The sequence below is a fragment of the Zonotrichia albicollis genome, chromosome 19, assembly GCF_047830755.1.
Source record: "Zonotrichia albicollis isolate bZonAlb1 chromosome 19, bZonAlb1.hap1, whole genome shotgun sequence".
Taxonomy (NCBI): Eukaryota; Metazoa; Chordata; class Aves; order Passeriformes; family Passerellidae; genus Zonotrichia; species Zonotrichia albicollis.
Genome location: NC_133837.1, coordinates 4667785 through 4689795, shown reverse-complemented (window position 1 = coordinate 4689795; position 22011 = coordinate 4667785). Strand labels below are relative to the sequence as shown.

Genomic DNA, 22011 nt, shown 5'->3' with positions numbered 1-22011 from the left:
TGGGGGCGAGCTGGACAGAAGTCACTGCGGGGAGCCCGAGGGTGGCGGATGATGGCGAGGAGGCCCCTGAGCGCTACTGGGTGGCACGGGGGATGGCAGGCGGGTGGCACTGTGGACACGCGTGGGGCACAGGTAAGCGGCACCTGCCGGGGACGCCGCTGGGTGGGCGGTGGGCACCGGGGCACGGTGATCCGGCAGCACCGCGTCCCCTCCGCTCCCGGGCGGGCCGGGGCGTGCCGGCCGATGCGGCCCCGCCCCGAGTGTCGCAGCCCCGCGGTGCCGCGGAGGCGGCGCCGGGCGCGGCGCAGAGCGGAGCGCAGCGAGCGGAGGATGCTGCGGGCGGGGGCCGCCGCCAGCCCCGCTCCCGGCCCCCGTCCCGGTCCCGGGCGGGACGAGTCCCCGCCGCCCCCCGCCCGCTGAGCCCGGCCCGGCCATGGGGGCTCTGACCAGCCGGCAGAACGCAGGCGTGGAGGAAGTGGATATCCCCGCTAATTCCGTCTACAGATACCCCCCGAAATCCGGTGAGCCCCCGGGGTGTCTCGGGTGCCGGTGCCGCCGGTGCGGAGGGACAGAGGGGAGCGAGTCGGGCGGGCACCGGGCACGACCTTGCTGCGGGCGGGGTGACCCTGCGCACCCCAAAACAAACCCTGACGCACGGGGGGGCACCCTGAAAATCTGGGTCTGCTGCGGGGCTCCCTGCGTGAGTTCGGCATGGGAAGGATGGGGGTCCCCCCTCTCCCGGAGCCCCTCTGCCCGCACACCCTCCTTCCCAAACTTGGCTGAGTTGACGCGACTTTAATGACATTATTGTCATCATGATTTCTGTAGCCGTGGTCTGCGGCACCGAGCTCCGGAGTTGCTTTTTATAGCCGGTCACTCCGGTGCTGGCTGCTCGGGAAAATCCTGGGTTTAAATTCCCGGGAGGATGAGGGAGGCTGGGGTGGGAGGGATTGGAGGGGATCCCTCCCTCCTCTGCCCCATCGGAGCACCCCAGCCCCTGCCCTGGGGATCCCTCCCCTTCCCGGCTCCTCTCCGCGCCTCGGGGCTCGCTGCGATTCATCTCCCGCTCCCCAAGCCGGCCCTGGCTCAAACCTTGTGCGTGACCTTGGAAAATCCGTCCCTCCCCTCCGTGCCTCGCTTTTCCCTGCAAGGGCCGGGCTGAGCGGTGGCCGAGGGGGAGGGAGGGCTGGTGGGGTCCAGCCCTCGGCTTCAGAGCCGCAGAAATCCCGGCCTCGCTGGGTGATGCCCCACAGCACCGTGTGTGCCGTGAGAGGAGACTGCCCAGGATCCTTGCAGCACTAAATATTATTAATAGGTAACTATTTTGGTAGTTAATAGGATAAGGTAAACGCTCAGATCGTTAGTGCCGTGGCAAATTATTCACTAATTACAACTAAAGACCTCCTTAGCAAAAATTACAGCCCAACACAAACCCTGTGCTTGTCCTGAAAAGCTGTGCTTGCCTTTTTTTTTTTTTAATTTTAATCTAAAATAGGTTGCACAGCTGGCTGGAGATGGCTGATCCTTGACAGCCTGGCCTCCTGCAGGGCTCCCCAGCTCCCTTTTTTACGTGGTTTCAAGGCCTCTGTCCCTTTGATGCCAGGTGAGGCTGGACCAGCCCACCCATGGGATTGCTCTTTGTAGGGACAGTGTCTCCGTGCATGACAAGTTTTCCCCTTGGGACCCTGTTTTATTTAGGGGCTCTTGAAATATCTGTGTGCAAAGGAGTGGAGGGTGCAAGTGCAGCCAGCTGAGCACTTCCAAGCCCATCTCAGCTGCAGAGCTCACCAGGCTGATGCTCAGCTCCAGCTTGCAGGGGGAGCCTGGGGCTCCTGGCTGTGCTCAGCTGGTCTGGTCGCACTGCTGGCTCTGGGCAGAGCTGGGGAATGGTCCTGCTGCTGCCCAGGGTCCTCAGGAGAAGGGCAGGAGGTGCCCAGGTGACACAGCCATCTGCACAGGGACAAGGGCAGGCTGGTGGCCCGGGGGGATTATGGCTGGTTTGCCTTTAATCCGATGGGATTTGCCTCCAGCGCTGCCGGCAGCCGAGGGAGGACGTGCTGGGCAGAGGAGCTGATTCTGCTGTGCCAGCAGCACCTCCCTCACCTCAAAAGCCACCTGGAAACAGCCACTGCCTTGGAAATGTGCTTCTGGAGGGGAATCTCATGGGACCTTGGGGTATTTTCCTCTCTCTGGGATGTGGCTTTGGCTGTGGGCTCCTTCAGGATGGCCAGTGCAGCCTGTGGGAATAGGGCAGCTGTGTCTGGTCCCAGTTTAGCATCTCCCTATCCTGGGGGTCCCATTCCCTGCAGACAGGGTCAATGGGATTAGTTAAGCCATAATTTTTAAACAAAGGCTGAGATTTACTTCCATGGCTGGCACTGGCCAGAAGAGCTAGCGGGGGCTGTAGATGGAGCCTACTGGGATGGCTTTTGGGGCAAGTCCTCAGCTTTCAGCCCCTGTCCCCAGCTGAGAGTGGCACCAAGCTCCCCTGGGGCACATGGGGCACTGAGCAGGGGCAGGAGCACAGGGATCAATGCAGCAGTGCCCCCCAGGCGTGGGGCACAAGCCCAGGTGGTGGCAGGGCCGAGGGCTGACACAGCAGTGCTGGGGCAGGGTTTGGCCTCAGCTCTGGCTGCTGCTGGCTCTGGCTGCCTGCTTTGAGCACAGAATTAAATAACGGGCTGCCCAGGGGCAGAAGCACCCAGAGCCTTTACCCAGCCCATCCCGGTGCCCTGTGCTGGCACCCGTGACCGCAGGGTGTCCCTGTGCCAGCACCGTGCTGTGCCACTGTCTGGGCTGACTGCAGGCTGTGCAAACCTGTGCTTCCCTCACCAGGGATGAGCTGGGAATGAGTTTTTCTGGTTTAGCAGCTTTGGAGAGCCAGAGGCTGCAGTGCCAGAGCCCAGCAGGGCGGTGGTGGCTGGGGCACAGTGCAGGGCATGTCACACACGAGGGTCCTCACCCTTCTCTGTCAGCTGGACAAGGTGGCATCGCTGCCCCTCATGGGGAAAAGCAGCTGACAGCTGCTGCCAGATGTGAGCCAGCAGATGTGCAGGACACACAGACATTTTTTTTGCCGGGAACCTGAGGCAGCTGGGGTTTATTCCTCCTTTCCAGCAGCCGCTCTGTGCAGCCTTTCCTGAGATGTGGCTGTCCTTGACAGGCTCTCCTTCCCTGGGAGGAGGTGTTGGATTTACAGCAGCCCATGATAAGGTGGCTGTGGCTGGGAAGGTGCTTCCCTGCCCCCAGCCATGCCCAGGGGGTCACTGACACGCTCCAGCTGATTCCCTGGGCTTTCCTGTGCTGGTGCTTCCCTGGAAATCCTGGCACGACTCAACCTCTTGTTTAACAGCAAGGAGGACCCTTCCTGGGAGGGAGCACAGAGCTGGTTCTGCCTGCTGTCAAGAGGGAGTTGTAGCCTCAGGGGGATGTGCTGGGAGCCTGCAGCACCCAGGGATGCTCCCAACCCCTGGCAGGGAGACTGGGTGATGGCAGCGTGGTCCTCACCTGCTCTGCCCATCCTGTGGGAGCCCCCAGCACGCACTAAACCCTGGCTGGGCAAATCACAGAGAGCCTGTGCTCCATTTTCCAGCTTTTCCTCACTGCTGGGGTGGCTTTCTCCATGTTTCAATGTAAATTTTTTGCCATCTCCTGCTTTTGCTCCAAGTCAGTGTCAGGAAGAGCTCTGGATGGCCCCGTTCTCCCCTGGCTGTGCTGTTGCAGGCAGCTCTGAAGGCACTTTGCTCTGGAGGCTTTGTTTTTTCCACCTGGCCGAGTCCTTCCAGGCGAGCTGCCTATAAATTATGTAGATGGAAAATGAGACCTGAAAGCAGCAGGCATCAATAATTGATGGACGACGTTTGCTCAGGGGCTGGCTGCATCCAGGCATGGCTGTGCCAGGGGCTGGGGCAGAGCTGTGTGAATCCACTGTGTGCCATGGGGCAGAGCTGTGTGACCCCACTGTGCGCCATGGGGCAGAGCTGTGGGACCTCACTCTGTGCCATGGGGCAGAGCTGTGGGACCTCACTCTGTGCCATGGGGCAGAGCTGTGGGACCCCACTGTGTGCCATGGGGCAGAGCTGTGGGACCCCACTCCTCCCTCCTGGCCCAGAGTTACCTCCCTCCTACTCCTCCCCTTGTGCTTTGGGCTCCGTTTTGGGTCTCAGTGCAGGATTAAAGCCTGATCCAGCCCTGGACAGGCCCTGCCTCTGTTGGAAGCTGATTGCAGAGCTGCAGCCCAGGATTAAGCTCCTTTATCTGTGGTGCCCAAATGTTTGGTTTTGGGGTATCCCCCAGAGGGGTGCAGATGGATCTGTGCTGATGGCTTTGGGGTTTTTATAAGCTAAACCCTGTCCCTGTGGCTGTCAGGATGCAGGACACTGTGTCCATATCTGACATATCCTGGAGCTTCTGCTCACCCCTTGCTGCTCCCCCATCCCTGTCCACCTTTCCCTTTTTTCCCACCTCAAGTCCCAGCCCTCCTGCCTGGCCAGGTCCCGTGCCACAGCATGCTTTCCCCACACAGCCCAGCTCTCACAGACAAGGAGCAGGCACCAGTTGTCTCCTGGCTGGGCTGGAAGGAAACTCCCCTGGGGTGGAGAAGTGCCTGACCTGGGGGCTGCTCCCAGCTCAGGGCCGGCACATTCCGGTGTTTTGGCTCTGTGAGGGAAGAAAGAACCCTGGTCATTGCCCAGCGTTCATCAGGGCAACGTGGAGCACTCTGCAGGGCAGGTGCTGACCTCCTGGAGGGTCTACAGGACCCCAAAATCCTGCCTTGCACAGGTGAGCCCTTCTTAGGGAAGGCTGCAGGCTGAGAACTGACAGAACTTGGGTCAGTTGTGCTTTGCTCACCTTCCTGGTGGCAGCTGCAGCCAGCCTGGGCAGTGTCTGCCTGGGGACACTCTGTGGCATCAGGCCAGTAGCAGCCTGGGCAGTGTCTCCCTGGGGACACGCTGCCCTGGGTGGCACCCAGGTCTGTGGCATCAGAGCAGGAGCTGCCCTGGGCTCTATCTGGCTCTGTGCTGCCCTGGGTGGCACCCAGGTCTGTGGCATCTGAGCAGGAGCAGCCCTGGGCAGTGAATGGCTGGGGACACGCTGCACTGGGTGGCACCCAGGTCTGTGGCATCAGAGCAGGAGCAGCCCTGGGCTGTATCTGGCTCTGTGCTGCCCTTCCCAGCAGCATCCCCGGGTTGTGGGAGCCAGCCTGGCTCCTCCGGGGCTCTCTGCAGGTCAGGCCGTGCCCCTGCCTCTCCTGCCTCCTCTGGGGCTGTTTATGGCCGGGATTAGCGCTGCTCTGCTGCCCCACGGGCCAGGATCCATCCGCTCCTGCCAGGGCGGGGATGGCTGAAGGTCAGGGTGACCTTGGGTGGCTCAGGCCGTGCTGGGGCTCACAGGGGTGTCCCAGACAGGGAAAGGGGAGCAGGGATGGAGCAGCCCCGAGGGCCAGCGCTGCCGTGGGGCTGGAGCCCCGCGTCTCTCCCTATCCCGGCTCGGAGCTGGTGCTGGAGCGGGTGGGATGCAGGAGGAGGGGAGGGCAGGCAGGGAGCTGGTCCTCGGCAGCCTCAGTGTGTGAGCTCAACCAGAAAGGCTCCCAGCAAGGTGACCCTGGGGACAAAGTCACCTCCGAGCCATCGATCCGGTGCCTCGGTGCCGCTCCCCTGGGCTCAGGCGCTCGCTGTGCTCTCGTTTCAGGGAGTTACTTCGCCAACCACTTCATCATGGGCGGGGAGAAGTTCGACTCCACGCACCCCGAGGGCTACCTGTTCGGCGAGAACAGCGACCTCAACTTCCTGGGCAACCGGCCCGTGGTGGTGGGTACCGGGGGAAGCGGGCACCGGGGGGAACCGGGCACCGGCACGGCCCGAACCGGGGAGACTGAGTGTGAAAGGGGGTGTGTGTAACAGGGGGTGTGTGTGACATGAGGGGTGTGCGGGACAGGCTGAGTGTGACAAGGGGGTGTGTGTGACAGGGGATGTGCGGGACAGGCTGAGTGTGATGGAGGGTGTGTGTGACAGGCTGTGTGTCACATGGGGTGTGTCACAGGCTGAGTGTGACATGGGGGATGTGCAGGACAGGCTGAGTGTGACAGGGGGGCACAGGACAGGGAGCATGGGACAGGCTGAGTGTGACAGGGGGTGTGTGGGACAGGGTGTGTGTGACAGCCTGTGTGTGACAGGGGTTGTGCGGGACAGGCTGAGTGTGACAGGGACTGAGTGTGACAGGGGGTGTGTGATAGGGGGTGTGCAGGACAGGCTGAGTGTGACAGGAGGTGTGTGACAGGGGATGCAGGACAGGCTGAGTGGGATAGGGGGGCGCAGGACAGGGAGCATGGGACAGGCTGAGTGTGACATGAGGGGTGTGCGGGACAGGCTGAGTGTGACAGGGGGTGTGTGGGACAGGCTGTGTGTGACATGGGGGATGTGCAGGACAGGCTGAGTGTGACAGGGACTGTGTGACAGGGACAGGCTGAGTGTGACAGGGGGTGTGCGGGACAGGGGGGCGCAGGACAGGGAGCATGGGTCAGGCTGAGTGTGACAGGGGGATATGTGTGACAGGGACTGTGTGTGACAGACTGAGTGTGACAGGGGATGCGGGACAGGCTGCTGGCTGTCCCCTCCACGGGCTGCCAAGTGTCCCTTCCACGGGCAGAGCCTGCCAAGCCCACCTGGAGAGGATTTTCTGATGGCTCATACGAGGGCTGATTCCCTGCTTGGGAAAAACGCCAATCACTTGTTTTTAAAATTTTAAAAGTTTAATAGTAATAAAATGGCTATAAAAAATAGTGATACAATTAGAGTAATTATAATTTGGACAAATTGAATTTAGGACAATATGAGATAATAAATACAAACAGTTATGGATGTCTGGGTACCTTTTTCTGGGCAGCACAAGCCCGAAAAAGGCCCCACATTAACAGAGGATTAACCCTTAAAAACAACAGCCTGTTGTATATTCATACACCTCATACAAGATGCATAAATTCCATTCAAACACAGGATTCTGTCTGGTCAGTGTCAACTTCTTCCTCTGAATCCTAACAGCGCCTTCGAGGCAGGAAGAAGTTCATTTCTTCTGATAATGGGGCAATAAATTCTTTTTCTCTGAAAGATTCAGGTGTCCTGTGGCTGCTATCTCAGTGTGAGTCCTTTCTTTAAAAAAAGTATCCTACATAGTATAGTTTCTATTTTAACATTCTTTATAACCTAAAACTGTATTTAACACACTGCTTAAGAGAATTAATACAGCATTACTTTCTAACACAACACATGTAATATTCATTTTAATATTTGCAAAAAGCCAATCATAAAATACATGCATTTTTCACACTGTTGCAGCCTGTCTCCTATCCAGGACTGGTGGTGAAGGGGAATTGGGCTGATTTAATTGAGTTCCTCTCTCATTCCCTCTCCAAGAGCTGAGTTTTCTCTTGCCTTCCCCATCTCATCCAGGAGCTATATCCCAGACAGGAGGGCACACAACACAGAGGCCCTGGTGTGGTTCAGGGGATTAGAGCAGCTTGGACAGGAGCAGATGAAATTACTCTCCAAACTCTAGCAAGGAAGGGGAAGAAATAAAATAAAATAAAATAAATAAAATAATAATTAAATGGCCAGGGGTAGGTTGAGGCTGGGTGAGGCATGGATGGGTTTTGCAGTGCTGGGTGCTGCCAGCTCCAGCTCTCTCAGGGCACAAGGGAACCCAGCTGGAGGGGGGTCCCTACACTCCAGGCTCCTGGAGATGGTTTTTGTGCTTGCTGCCTTTGGAAAGGGAGGAAATGAGAGCAGGGGTTCAGCCTGGGAATGATGTCCCCCCTCATCCAGGTCTCTCTCAGCAATGGGACAACTCACCACCACTGGTTGGAGGAGTTTGGGGGGTTAAATATTCAAAAGATTCAGGATGAGACTTAAAAGTCGCCATAACTTTTCTGTTAAGTTGAGATAAATGTGCCTGGTGCTTTGGCCCAGCCCTCAGGCATTGCCTGCTGCCAGTAAAGTTCCTGTTTCCTCCTTGGAGCTGGCTTTGGTAGTGCTTTGGCAGCATCGTGTGGTCCTTCAGCAGGGAAGTGTCCAGCCCTGGGCTGTGCCAGAGCAGGGATCAAGGCCAGGAGCACCCACAAAGCCCAGGAACACTGAGGGCCAAGGCAGAGCCTTCCCTCCCTCCCTCCCTGCGCTTCCCTGGAAATGAGATGTCAGCACTCAGGGTCTCTTCCAGCAGGGAGTGTTGAGAAATCCTCTTGATTACAGTAAAAGCCTCTAAACTGCCCAGTGAGCAGTTCCCATGTCAGCAGAGCAGCAGGGAAGGCAAAGGAACAGCTTGGAAACAGCAGAGAGAATTAATCCAGCATCATGAGCTGAATTGTCCTGCTCCATTTGATGAGCGATGGCTCTGGGCTGCAGAGCTGTGACCAAGACCCAAGATCCCATCTCCCTGGGGAGCAGGGGCAGTGCTGGGGCTGGACTTTGGGTCAGGCCAGTTTTGGGGGCTCAGGGAGGAGCTGGGGGGATCTGTGTTGGTTCTGGTCCCAGCCTGTGTCCAGACAACACTTGGGTCTCTCTGATGCTGCCCCCAGGCCCTGTCCTGATGCTGCTTTGTGATATTTCTGCTTTCTGACCTTCTGGGAGAGCCCTGGTGGGGCTGGAAACATTAAAGATGGCCACTGCTTTTTGGTAGGGGCTTAATTTTGGGTTCCTTGGGGATCCAGGGCCAGGTGATCTTGGAGGAATTGTGTCCTAAGTCCTCTGTGAGCAGAGCACTTTGAGCTATGAACAGCTCAGGGATGTGCAGGGCAGCCAGAGGCTGTGCAGGCTCTCCCCTCCACGGATACACGATAATCTGGATTTTCCAGCTGGGAACAGGTTCCCAAGGGGCTGGGAAGGGCGTTGCAGGTGAAGTAGCTGCCACCATGCAGGGGCTGAGGAGCAGAGCAGCTGCTGGAGGCACTCAGGGAGCACAGGGGAAGCCAGGAGCTGTTGAAATGTGCCACTGGGTTTCCCTGCCCACGCAAAGCTGCTGGGGTTTGCTTGTAGAAAAACCCCAAGACAGACTTTTGAGGGTGGTTTTTATTTCACTTCAGCAAAAGCTGGTCTGCACCAAATGTTGCTGTAGGCACGTGGATGACATTCTTAACTTCTCCACAACCATCACCCATTTTTTTTCCTGTTGTGTTTCAGCTTGATTGAAAGTGAGGAGATGCAAAACGTCCTCTGAAGAGCCCCTTTCTGACATGCAAAGCCTGGCTTGTAAAATTCAATTTAAAAAGAAATCCAACCACCCCCAAAAAGCGCTTTTCACACGTGGGAGTGAAAGAGCCCAAAGTGGTTTCTGCAGAGCACAATTTGCCTGTGGCACTTCCCCATCCCTGTCACCCACCCCTGGCTGTTGCAGCAGGAGGGAGGGTGCACCCATGGGTGCTTTCCCTGCCAGGGCTGGTTTGGGTATGGTTTGAGTGATGCCAACAAGCAATTTTGGGTGACTGCATTAGTTTGAATAGCAAGGGATGTATCACGACATGGCACAGCCTGTCACGACAGGCTCAGTTCAGCCTGGAGCATGTTCTCACTCTCTCCCCTCCAGCTGCACTGGGTGGCTCTGCAGGTGCTCAGTTCTGCAGGTGCACGTTCAGTGACTCACACAGAAGTTCGTTAGCAGCAGTTTAATGACTCTGCTGCCCTTTTCCCCTCCTGCGGAGGGTGAGAGCAGTGGGAGGCAGTTCCACAGTGCTGGCAATTCATGCCCAAAGCCTCTGATGCCATCAGCCATGCTGTGCCCAGCCTAGCTTTAATCTGCCTTCAGTGGCAGCTGTGGGATGGTGGAGCAGGGATGGGACAGAGCTGTGCCTGCACTGGGGGGTTCTGCAGCTGCCTGTCCCAGCCTGGCCCTCTGAGCCCAGCACGGGTCCCCCAGTGCCATCCCTGCTCTGCCTTGGGGACAGGAAAGGTGGGGATGGCTTTGAGGACAGCTGAGGTGATGATGGTTGTCCCATCTGAGAGCACCAGGGAAATGGGAAATGTGACATGGGCAGGGCATGGATGCCTTGCATGCTCCCTGCAGGGCATCCCCAAGTGCCACCTGCAATTCACTCTTATCCCCTTGGTACTGGGGTGCAGTGGGTGCCTTGCTGAGGGACAGTGGGACACTGTTCCCTCTCCAGAGGCAGCAGCTGAGGCTCTTGGACCATCCCTGACGGCACCTGACACCCTCCTGGCTCTGGCTGTCCCTTGGCACATGGCGGCAGCTTGCCAATGCCTTAGTCAGGGCTGTGGGGAGATGGAGATGGAGAGGGGGGAGGTGAGTTCTGTGCCCCTTCCTCAGCACCCTCAGTGTCCCCTGGGTGGCTGCAGTGCCAAGGAGAGGGTGTCCCCATGGTGCCACCCCTGTGTCCCCTCTCCCGAGGAGCCCTGTAGCCCCTGTCAAGTGCACAGAAAGGAGTGCGAAGGACAATGTCACAATGTCACCTTGGGGGAGGGATGCTGCTGCCTGCCTGCTCCTGCCCAGACACTTTGCTGGCTCTCTGCTCTGGGCACGGGGCTGGCAGGATTCCACCACCCAAATCCCATCCACCACAGGGACACTTGTGCCTGTTTTTTCTTGGCTGGCGGGCAGGGAGGGAGCCTCAGCTCTGCCCAGCCTCATCCAGCAGCATAAAAATCCATCAGCAGCTGCTGCCCTGTGCCCCCCATCCGCCTCCAGCCAAAGGGACAAGGAACAGCCCCTCTGTGTCCCCTCCCCAGTGACACTGTCCCTGCTGTCCTGGGCTCTTTATGGAGGGATGTCACCGTGCTGCCTGGTGCCCAAGTGCCAGCAGGAGCTGCAGGTGCTCAGTACCCATCAGGATGCCCAGGCCACCCCAATTCCCTCTGTAGGGCATTGGGGTCATTGGGGGGCCCAGAGCCATAGCAGTGCCCCCATGTGCTCTGCCTTCAGCGGTGTCTCTCTCGTCCTAGTTCCCTTATGCTGCTCCACCTCCTCAGGAACCCGTGAAGACCCTCAGGAGTTTAATCAACATCCGCAAGGACACCCTGCGCCTCGTCAAGTGAGTCCTGACCCCGCGGGCAGGGGGGGTCCTGCTGGGTGCCCCAGGGATGCTGGGCACAGGGCTGCTCTCATTCCAGCGGGATGGAGGATGAGCCCCTGCCCTTCCCCTCCTGGCTCCCGGGGCCGTTCTCATTCCTGCACGATGGAGGGTGAGCCCCTGTCCTTCCCCTGCTCTCATTCAGGATGGAGGATGAGCCCCTGCCCTTCCCCTGCTCTCATTCCTGCGGGATGGAGGATGAGCCCCTGTCCTTCCCCTCCTGGTTCCTGGGGCTGCTCTCATTCAGGATGGAGGATGAGCTCCTGCCCTTCCCCTCTCATTCCCGCATGCCAGCACAGGCAGTGCCGCAGGATTAAAGGATTTTAGCGCTGCCTTTGAAGTGCTTTGCTTCTTCTTCCTCCCCCACCTTCCGAAGGCTTTGCTGGAGGGAGGCTGGGGATTGCGGCAGGGCCGGGGGATGCGGGATTAGGGCTCAAATCTGTCTGCGGCACTGCCCAGCCCACAGGCGCGTCCTTGCTGTGCCTCAGTGTCCCCCGTTGGAGGGCAGCAGCCCCTTTTAGTCCTGGAGCATCCCAAAGACCATCTCCTGCACCCTCTGTGCTCCCCAGGTGCTCGGAGGAGGTGAAGACCCCGGGGGAAGAAGTGAGCAAAGCCAAGGTGCACTACAATGTGGAGTTCACCTTCGACACAGACGCCCGTGTGGCCATAACCATCTACTACCAGGCAACTGAGGAGTTCCACAACGGGGTGGCGAGGTGAGGGGCCCCAAACAGGCCTGTGTCACCCCCCAAACAGGCCTGTGTCACCTCCCAGCTTGGCCTGTGTCACCCCCCAGCTTGGCCTGTGTCACCCCCCAGCTTGGCCTGTGTCACCCCCCAGCCAGGCCTATGTCACCCCCCAGCCAGGCCTGTGTCACCCCCCAGCTTGGCCTGTGTCACTCCCCAAACAGGCCTGTGTCACTCCCCAGCCTGGCCTGTGTCACCCCCCAGCCAGGCCTGTGTCACCCCCCAGCCAGGCCTGTGTCACCCCCCAGCTTGGCCTGTGTCACCCCCCAGCCAGGCCTGTGTCACCCCCCAAACAGGCCTGTGTCACCCCCCAGCTTGGCATGTGTCACCCCCCAGCATGGCCTGTGTCACCCCCCAGCCAGGCCTGTGTCACCCCCCAGCTTGGCCTGTGTCACCCCCCAAACAGGCCTGTGTCACCCCCCAGCCAAGCCTGTGTCACCCCCCAGCCAGGCCTGTGTCACCCCCCAGTTTGGCCTGTGTCCCCCCCCAGCTTGGCCTGTGTCACCCCCCAAACAGGCCTGTGTCGTCCCCCAGCTTGGCCTGTGTCACCCCCCAAACAGGCCTCTGTCCCCCCAAGCCTGGTGTGTGTCCCTGCCTGATGGACACGGAGCCTCCCCCCTGAGCATCTTTCCTCTTCAGGACAGGAAAGAGCTGAGGGTGGTGCTGAGATTGGAGGGGGCTCCTTGCTTCCCCCAGGTGCCACCACCAGGTCCTTGCCATGCTCTGCCGCCTCCCTCCCTGTCACATCCTGTTCCCTTTTTTTACCTTCAGGTCAGAACAGAGACCAGGGGAAATAATTCTCCCCCCCAGACCCCTCCAGGTTGGCTGTGGAGTTGTCCCTGTCCCCTCCTGTGCTGTGTTTATTTTAACCTGTGGATTATTTTAGCCCTTTTTCGACCTTCTTACCTCAGCCTCAAGAGGCATCTGGGAGGGGACGAGTGGCACACACACTCCATGCCATTTTCCTGGCATCTCTGTGCTCTGGGGAGAGCAGGAGAGCTGTGGGGACACCCGAGGTGCCCTGACCCTGTCCTGTCTCCCTGGCACAGCTACACCCCCAGGGACAACAGCCTGCAGTCGGAGACAGTGCACTACAAGCGGGGGGTGTGCCAGCAGTTCTGTGTGCCCTCCCACACCATCGACCCCTCTGAGTGGAGCGAGGAGGAGGTGGGTCCTGACTTCATCCCTCCCGTGCAGATGGAGACGGGAGGAAGGCTCAGCCCTGCTCCATCTCACCAAGCCTCCCCTGTCTCTCTCCAGCTGGGCTTCGACCTGGACCGCGAGGTTTATCCCATGGTGGTGCAGGCAGTGGTGGATGAAGGAGAGGGTGAGGAGGGGGCTCCTTGCTGGGATGGCCTTTCCTGGTTTGCTGGCATTGTGATGCCAGCTGGGCAGAGCCTCCTGCTTTTCCTTACTGCTCCCGTGGCTCTGCCTGTCCCCCTGCATGTCCCCAAGCCCTGAGTGCTCCTTTGTGTCTTGCAGAGCACAGTGGGCACTGCCACGTGCTGCTGGCCACCTTTGAGAAGGTAAGTGCCAAGCTGGGGCCATCCCCCTCCTCCTGCCTCCATCACCCACCAGGTACAAGAGCCTGGAGAATCCCTGGGAATTGGGATGGTGCTGCTGGGCTGGGGATGTTCTCGGCTGCTCCCAAATCCTGGGACTGTTCCCTCATTCCTTCTAAGGCATTTGGGCTCAACTCCATCTTCCTTCCTCCAACAAGCTTTGCAGTGTGACCTACAACAGCTACTGGTGCTGGGCTGTCAGGAAAAGCCAGAATTCCTGCAAAATGGGCTTGTAGGGAGCAGGGAGGGAGCAGTGACAGCCGCAGGGTGGGTGGATGCCCACCCTTGTGCTCTCTCCTCCCTCCAGCACAGTGATGGCACCTTCTGCGTGAAGCCCCTCAAGCAGAAGCAAGTGGTGAGTGTTGAGGTGTCCCTGAGGTGCAGGTGTCCCTGCACACCCTGCAGGGGAGGCACTGAGGGGTTTTGGGGAGCCCCAAAAGCTCCAGGCCTCTCCCAGCCTTTTGCATTGATAACCTTGAAATTGCACTCCCCCGCCTCCCAGGGATTGCAATTTCCAGGTTATCAATGCAAAGAGAGCCCCTGGGGATGCTGGGGGGAGGAGGACTGGCCCAAGCAGGGGTTTGGGAGCCCCAGGTGTGTGTGCTGCTCACCCCTTGCCCATGGGATTGCAGGTGGATGGTGTGAGCTACCTCCTGCAGGAGATCTATGGCATCGAGAACAAGTACAACACACAGGACTCCAAGGTGTGTGCTGCACCCCTGCCTGCATCCCAGGGCCTTCCCTCGTCCCTTCTTCCCTTCCCCTAGCACAGGTCTGGCCACTGAAACACTCTCAGGGCAAGAGTTTGCAGCACAGCACGGAGCTGGTGATGGCTGGGGACATTTTGTGTTGGCATCGAAGCTGCTGGAGGCAGAAAATTGAAGGATTGAGCTTTTCCCCACATCCTTTGTGGGCCCTTGGGGGAAGATGATGGCTTAGATGGGGAGCATGGGGCTCATGGCATGGGATGGATGGGGAACATGGGGCTCAAGGCATGGGATGGATGGGGAGCATGGGGCTCATGGCATGGGATGTGCCTTATGCTGTTATAGGACACGAAATAAAATTACACACATGCTGGAACCTCCAAGGTAAAAAGAAGGGAAGTTTACTTTCTGACTTCAGCATTTATAGATTTTAAAAGTGATAGTGGATTAGAGGATGAAAGTGCCACCTCTCCAATGGCACTGGACAAACCAACAGTCCAGGAAATTTCTCCTCTTCTAGAAAATAATGTAAAACAATAATTGTTTATATAAAAGTGCGTGAGAAAGCTCATTACAGGAATGTAAGCACCAGAAGGCTTAGAAGAACTTAGAAGTTCTAAGCCAAAAAGCCAAAAGAGAACCCTCCATGGGGCCTCAGTCCATACATTTGTGGACAAGCTGAAAGCAAGGGTGACATTATGCTGTGCTGTAATATGTAAAAATCAGGGTGAAAATGTGGGTTTCTGTTTCCTTTGGCCTCATCTCCCAACCTCCTGGAGGAGAGGAATGAGGTCCCAGGGGGTCATTTCCAGAGCAGGCAGCCCATGGACACAGGCAGAGCTCTCTCTGAGCACCCAGCCAGTGTTTGAGAGCACGGGCTGGGGACCCCCGAGGCCGAGCAGGTCCCTGTGTGCCCTGGGCAGGTGGCCGAGGATGAGGTGAGCGATAACAGCGCCGAGTGCGTGGTGTGCCTGTCGGACGTGCGGGACACGCTGATCCTGCCCTGCCGCCACCTCTGCCTGTGCAACACCTGCGCCGACACCCTGCGCTACCAGGCCAACAACTGCCCCATCTGCAGGCTGCGTGAGGGGGGAGAGGGCTGGGGGCGGGCTGGGGGCTGGGGAATGGGCTGGGGTCTGGGGAATGGGCTGGGGTCTCTGGGAATGGGTTGGGATCTGGGGAGTGAGCTGGGGTCTGGGGAGTGGGCTGGGATGTGGGGAATGGGCTGGGATCTGGGGAAACAGGCTGGCAGCACTGGGAATGGGTTGGGATCTCTGGGAATGGGCTGGGGTCTGGGGAATGCTCTGGGATCTGGGGAATGGGGTGGGATCTCTGGGAACGGGCTGGGGTCTGGGGGAAAGGGCTGGGATCTGGGGAATGGGCTGGGATCTGGGGAATGGGGTGGGGTCTGGGGAATGGGGTGGAATCTGAGGAAACAGGCTGGCAGCACTGGGAATGGGCTGGCAGCGCTGGGAATAATGGGCTGGGATCTGGGGAATGGGCTGGGATCTCTGGGAATGGGCTGGGATCTGGGGAAATGGGCTGGCAGCTCTGGGAACGGGCTGGGATCTTTGGGAATGGGCTGGCAGCTCTGGGAGCAGGCTGAGATCTCTGGGAACGGGGTGGGATCTTTGCGAATGGGCTAGGATCTGGGGAAATGGGCTGGCAGCTCTAGGAATGGGTTGAGATCTCTGGGAATGGGCTGGGATCTCTAGGAATGGGCTGAGATCCAGGGAAATGGGCTGGCAGCTCTGGGAATGGGTTGAGATCTCTGGGAATGGGCTGGGATCTCTAGGAATGGGCTGGCATCTTTGGGAACAGGCTGGGATCTCTGGGAATGGGCTGGGATACCTGGGAATGGGCTGGGATCTAAGGGAACGGGCTGGCAGCACTGGGAATGGGCTGGTGTCTCTAGGAATAGACTGGCATTTTTGGGCATGGGCTGGCATCTCTGGGAATGGGTTGGTATCTCCCACCCTTGAGCTCTGCAGTCCCTCTAGTCCCACTGGGGATGCCCCTCTTGGGAAACAGGGTGTCATTTTTCACAGAATTCACAGAATCACTGGGCTGGAAGAGATCTTCAAGATCATTGAGTCCAACCCAGCCACAACACCTCAACCAAACCCTGGCACCCAGTGCCACATCCAGGCTTTGTTAAACACACCCAGAGATGGGGACTCCACCACCTCCCCGGGCAGCCATTCCAGAACTTTATCAACCTTTCTGTGGAAGGCTCTTTCCCAATATCCAGCCTGTATTTCCCTTGGCGCAGCTTGAGGCTGTGTGCTCTGGTTGTGTCAGTGCTGCTGCAGAAAGAGCCCAGCCCCAGCTGAGCACAGGCACCTTTCAGGAGCTGTGCAGAGTGATGGGGGCACCCCTGAGTCTCCTTTTCTCCAGGCTGAGCACCCCCAGCTCCCTCAGGGGTTCCTCACAGGGTTTGTGTTCCCAGCCCCTCTCCAGCCTCATTGCCTCCTCTGGACATGCTCAAGCATCTCAATGTCCTTCCCAAACTGCTGGAGGTGCTGCCCAACCAGTGCTCTGGGAATGAGCTGGCATCTCCCACCCTTGAGCTCTGCAGCCCCGCTGGGGATGCCCCTCTTGGGAAACAGGGTGTCATTTTTTGACAGGTCTCCTTCCAACGCTTGATTTTCACCCCTCCCTTTTTTCCCTGCTGCCCCAGCTTTCCGAGCCCTGCTTCAAATCCGAGCCATGAGGAAGAAGCTGGGCCCGCTCTCGCCCACCAGCTTCAACCCCATCATCGCCGCACAGAGCTCGGACTCCGAGGAGCACTCGGTCAGTGCCTGGCTGAAGGTGGGACCCTGGCCTCTCCCACCAGGGTGGGGAGGTTTGGGGATCCGTGTGTCTCTGAAGAATAGGGTTTGTTTATTTATTTATTGCAAATTTGTCTTGCAAAAAAATGCAGAGTTGATATTACAAAAAAAAAAAAAAAAAAAGAAAAAAGATTTTTGGCTGGGTATCCATTCCCTAGGTTTGAGCTTCTTCCTGGGGCATTTTGATCCCGCTGAGAGTGGGGTGATCAGCAAAATGGCCCAGGGAGGATCCTCACATCCTCACCCCATGATCGTCTGTGGGAATGTTCCTCACTCGGAGTCACCAAATGTGGTGCTGTTCACAGGGGTCCCAGGATGAGGGAATAGATGAGAATCTTGACTCCATGTTTCAGAAGGCTGATTTATTGTTTTATGATATATATTATATTTAAAGAAAATGATATATTAAAACTATACTAAAAGACTAGAAGAAAGGAATTCATCAGAAGGCTTGCAAGGAATAGAAAGGAATGGAATGAAATTTTGTGACTGACCAGAGAGTCTGAGACAGCTGGGCTGCCGTAGACATATTTTTGTGAAAATCCTTTCTTAGGATTTTTTTCCCTTCTGAGAAGCTGAAGCCTCAGAAACAAAATGCAAACAATGGTTATCTGCTGCTGTGGAATGCATCAGGTAAATTTTTGATTGACCCGTCTTTGGATGTTTATAATTAATGGCCAATCAAGGCCGAGCTATCTTGGACAGAGTCCGAGAGAACAGCCTTTTGTTATCATTCTTCTCTATTCTATTCTTAGCCAGCCTTCTGAGAGGAAACCTTTCCTTCTATTCTTTAGTATAGTTACAATGTAATATATATATCATAAAATAATAAATCAAGCCTTCTGAAACATGGAGTCAACATTCTCGTCTCTTCCCTCATCCAAGAATCCCTGTGACCACTGTGACACTGGACTGTGATTGGCCATTATTACAAACAACCACATGAGACCAGTCACAGATCCACCTGTTGCATTCCACAGCAGCAGATAATCATTGTTTACATCCCGTTTCTGAGGCCTCTCATCTTCTCCGGAGAAAAGATCCCAGCAAAAGGATTTTTCCTAACCTATGTCCTGACCATGCTCCCCGCAGTCCTCGGAGCACATCCCGCCGGGTTATGAGGTGGTTTCCCTGCTGGAGGCCCTCAATGGGCCCCTGACGCCATCGCCGGCCGCGCTGCCCCTGCGGGCCCTGGGGGACCCCCCCGGCGTGGGGACCCTGCCCTCGTACGGCAGCGAGGGCCCCCTGCCCGCCCTGAGGGCCCTGGCACCCCTGGAGCGCCTGCCCGACTGCGGCCCCACGGGGCTCAAGCTCAAGAGGAGCATCTCCAAGTGAGTGCTGGGGTGGGTGTGGGAGGCTGGGGGCGCTCAGGGGGGCTGGGGGATGTGGGCAGGGGTGAAACCCTCTGCTTTGCTCCTCTGGCCAGGTCCATCTCACAGAATTCCTCCATCCTGCCCGAAGAGGAGGATGAGAAGTCGTGCACTGAGTCAGAGCTGAGGGTGGCCAGGAGGAGATCCCCAGCCCGGCATGAGGAGGTGAGCATGTTACAGTGGTGACAAGGGACTTCAGGGTGAGAGAGAGGCGAGAATGTTGACCTCATGTTCAGAAGGCTTAATTTATTATTTTATTATATATATTACATTATGACTATACTAAAAAGAACAGAGAGAGAAAGGTTCTCAGAAAGCTAGCTAAGCTAAGAATAGAAAAGGAATGAATAACAACGGGCTGTATCTCAGCAGAGAGTGAGACCCAGCTCTGCTGTGAGTGGTCAGTAAATCTAAACATCTACTCCAGACAAATCACGGACCAACCTGTTGCATTCCACGGCAGCAGGTAACCATTGTTTGCATTTTGTCGCTTACATTTTGTTGCTGAGGCCACAGCTTCTCAGAAGGGAGAAAAATCCTAAAGAAAGGATTTTTCACAAAAGATGTCTGTGACATGAGCACTGTCCAAAATCAGTACAACTCCTTACTGGTAGTAAGGAATTGAGGCACTGGAGAAGCAGCAGATTAGGGGGAGGCTTGGGACCAGAGAAACTGGTTGGGGTTGCCCCTTCTGGCTCTTCCTCCATGAGAATGCCTGGAGGAGATGAGCCATCCATGCTGAATATCCCCCATCCCAAGCTTCCCATGGGCTTCTCTTCCAGGAATGTGGTGCAACCCCAGAGAGTGAAAACCTCACCCTGTCATCATCAGGAGCCATCGACCAGTCCTCGTGCACTGGGACACCCCTGTCCTCCACCATCTCGTCCCCAGAAGGTACAGCATGGAGGGGTGCTGGCAGGGCAGGAGAGTGCCATGGTGATCTCAGGACTGTCACACTGTGGGGGGATGCAAAGAGGGGGGGCATGGCCCTTCTTACCCTGCCATGGACATTGGATGGAGCCCCAGGGTGTCACCTCTGCTTTGTCACCTGTACACCTGGAGATGGGAATCACAGGGGCACTGATTATGCCTGGTTTGTCACCCTGTGGACACAGAAATGGGGGGCTGTGAGCCCTGGGGACCTGCTGCTGGCAGCTTTGCACCCATCACATCTCCGTGGCGTGCAGCCAGTCCTTCCTCTGCACCCCACTCCTCCTCATTAGCCCCTGCTCCATTAGTGGGTGCTGTGCCATGACTCCCACCCGTGGGTGGGGGTTCCAGCAGCCCCCTCAGCCCCTGCTCTCCCCCAGAGCCCGTGAGCAGCAGCCTGGCTCAGTCCGTCATGTCCATGGCCTCCTCCCAGAGCCAGCACTCCCAGCTCAGCACCGACACCGTGTCCTCCATGTCTGGCTCCTACATCGCCCCTGGCACGGAGGAGGAAGAGGAGGAGGAGGAGGAAGAGGAGGGGGACATGCTCCCCTCGCCCGCGGCCGCGAGCGCCACAGCCTCTGATGGAGAGGTGGGGACTGGGGGTGGTTGGTGGAGCCCAGCTTGGAGAGCTCCCCCATGGGATCTAACTCCCCCTCCAAAACCACTGGCACCAGATTTTCTTATTCTTTTCCTTCCATCTTTCCCACCTTCCTCCTACAGTCAACACCTGTGGAGTCCCCAGATGATCTGAACTTTGTCAGCATCTCTGCCGAGGAGCGCGATGCCGAGGTAACTAGAGCCATCCCTCAGGGGACTGGGAGCTGGGGTGTCACCTGGCACTGTGGGGGGATCCCAGTGGTGCCCAGAGCTGGGAGCTGTGGGGGGATCCCAGCTGTGCCCATACTGGGAGCTGTGGTGTCAACTGGCACTGTGGGGGAATCCCAGCTGTGCTCATACTGGGAGTTCTGGTGTCACCTGGAACTGTGGGTAGATCCCAGCCGTGCCCATACTGGGAGCTGTGGGGAGATCCCAGCCGTGCCCATACTGGGAGCTGTGGGGAGATCCCAGCTGTGCCCACACTGGGAGCTGTGGGGGAATCCCAGCTGTGCCCACACTGGGAGCTGTGGTGTCACCCTGCACCATGGGGGGATCCCAGCTGTGGTGTCACCTGGCACTATGAATGATCCCAGCTGTGCCCATGAAGGGGGAAGCTGGGCAGTGGCCCCCTGTCCCCCCAGGGCTGGACTGGGGAATGTGCTGCCCACACATCCATGTCCCTGTGGGCTGCCCTGGGGATGGATGGGGCAATGGGGCTGTACCCCACCAGTCCTGGTCCATGGAACCCCCAGGGCCAGGGATGTTCCCCCAGAGGGACTGGGAACAGCCCCTGGCACAGCCCTGGGCTAACACTCCCTGTTGCCTCTCCCTGTGCCACAGGGCAACGATGTGCTGGAGGACGAGGATGCCTCTCCCACACAGGAAGACGGTAAAAGGCCCTGGGTCGTTGTTGTCCCCTCACTGTCACTGTCAGTGGGAGGTGCTGTGCTGTCCCCAGCTCCCCACTGCCATCAGGGAGAGCCCTGGGGACCCTGGGCTCAGAGGAACATCTGTCACAGCAGGGACACCCACGGGGGCTGAGCACAGGGGGTGGGGGAGCCAGGCAGCCACGGGGACCAGAGAGCTCAGGGTGGGACATGGAGCAGCCATGACTGGTTTTTCCATGGAGCAGGACCCAGTGGTTTTTCCAAGGAGCCAAAGGGGAAAGAGGCTTCTCTCTCTCTGTGTGTGTTTTTCCCCTTGCCAAGGTCTTTTCTCAGATCTCTCAAACTCTCCCCTGTAGAAATCAGTGTCTGGGCTGATTCCCATAGGAAGGGGCTGCAGAGCTGTACCCTCTGGGATGCTTTCCTCACTTTGGCCTGTCCTCAATGTGTTTTTGCAAGTCAACACATGCACATTGAGGGCTCCTCTCGCCTCTTCCTTTGAGCTCAGGCAGCCAAGGAAAGAGGGAAAGAGGTGGTCACCTCCATGCCCTTGGCCACCAACCGCCCTGGATTGCTTTTGGGCAACAGGGAGGCCCACAGTGTGCCCCCTCCCACATTTCCAAGTCTCCTTTTAGCAAAAATACAACAAAACTGTTTCCCCATCCAACCTGGATGCTCAGCCAAGCTGGAAAGCAGGAACACCCATGGATCACCCATCCCCAAATCATGGCCTCTGACTGCAGAGAGGCTCGTGCTGATGGGGAGACTCAAGTATAACACATAGGAGCAACCAGGGGCTGTGGTGGACATCCATGGGCATCCCAGCAGCTCTGGGAGCAGGATGGCCTCTCTCTTTAGGACACAGTCCTGCAGCTGTTCTCAGCAGGGCTGCTGGCACATTTGGGAACATCCCTCCTGAGGTTCAGTCACCTGCATCTGATGGATGCAGGTAAGACCCTGGAGGCTGATCTCTTGGAGAAGCGATGCTAAGAGGCAGAGTTCCCTCCCTCATCCCCAAAAGCCTCCATCCCCCCTGCAAAAGCTTGGCTACGGCTTCTTTTGCCCCACGCATCCAGCTACTGCCTGTTGCTGGCATCCCCGCAGCTCTCACGGTGCCGCTGGTGCTGGAGAGGCTCCTGCAGGAGGTGATGGGTGCCACCACAGCCTGGCTGTGCCAGAGGGAAGGTCTGCCTGAGCCCTGGGCAGGTTCATGCTCATGCCCACATTGTTGCTGTCCCGCTGCGAGGGGAGGAGCAGCCGGGGCTGTGCCCAGGCCTTATTGTCCGCTCTCCACCCGCTGCCACCCTGATGCA

General features: G+C 57.8%; 1 protein-coding gene across 4 annotated transcripts in view; it reads left to right on the top strand.

The window, feature by feature from the left end:
• Positions 1-258: 258 nt before the first annotated feature.
• Positions 259-22011, top strand: part of RNF157 (ring finger protein 157) — a 29374-nt gene continuing 7621 nt past the window's right edge. For 3 of the 4 annotated variants that reach the window (XM_074555262.1, XM_074555263.1, XM_074555261.1), the window contains exons 1-17: positions 356-521; positions 5692-5810; positions 10944-11032; positions 11641-11787; positions 12867-12984; positions 13078-13144; positions 13300-13343; positions 13687-13734; positions 14012-14083; positions 15010-15169; positions 16767-16879; positions 18010-18248; positions 18344-18452; positions 19070-19181; positions 19598-19806; positions 19938-20006; positions 20655-20703. In XM_074555262.1, coding sequence (XP_074411363.1) covers positions 434-521; positions 5692-5810; positions 10944-11032; positions 11641-11787; positions 12867-12984; positions 13078-13144; positions 13300-13343; positions 13687-13734; positions 14012-14083; positions 15010-15169; positions 16767-16879; positions 18010-18248; positions 18344-18452; positions 19070-19181; positions 19598-19806; positions 19938-20006; positions 20655-20703 — 1852 coding nt within the window. In that variant the 5' untranslated portion in view covers positions 356-433. Of the gene's footprint in view, positions 522-5691; positions 5811-10943; positions 11033-11640; positions 11788-12866; positions 12985-13077; positions 13145-13299; positions 13344-13686; positions 13735-14011; positions 14084-15009; positions 15170-16766; positions 16880-18009; positions 18249-18343; positions 18453-19069; positions 19182-19597; positions 19807-19937; positions 20007-20654; positions 20704-22011 lie in introns of all 4 variants that reach the window. The other variant, XM_074555264.1, reaches the window with a different exon arrangement.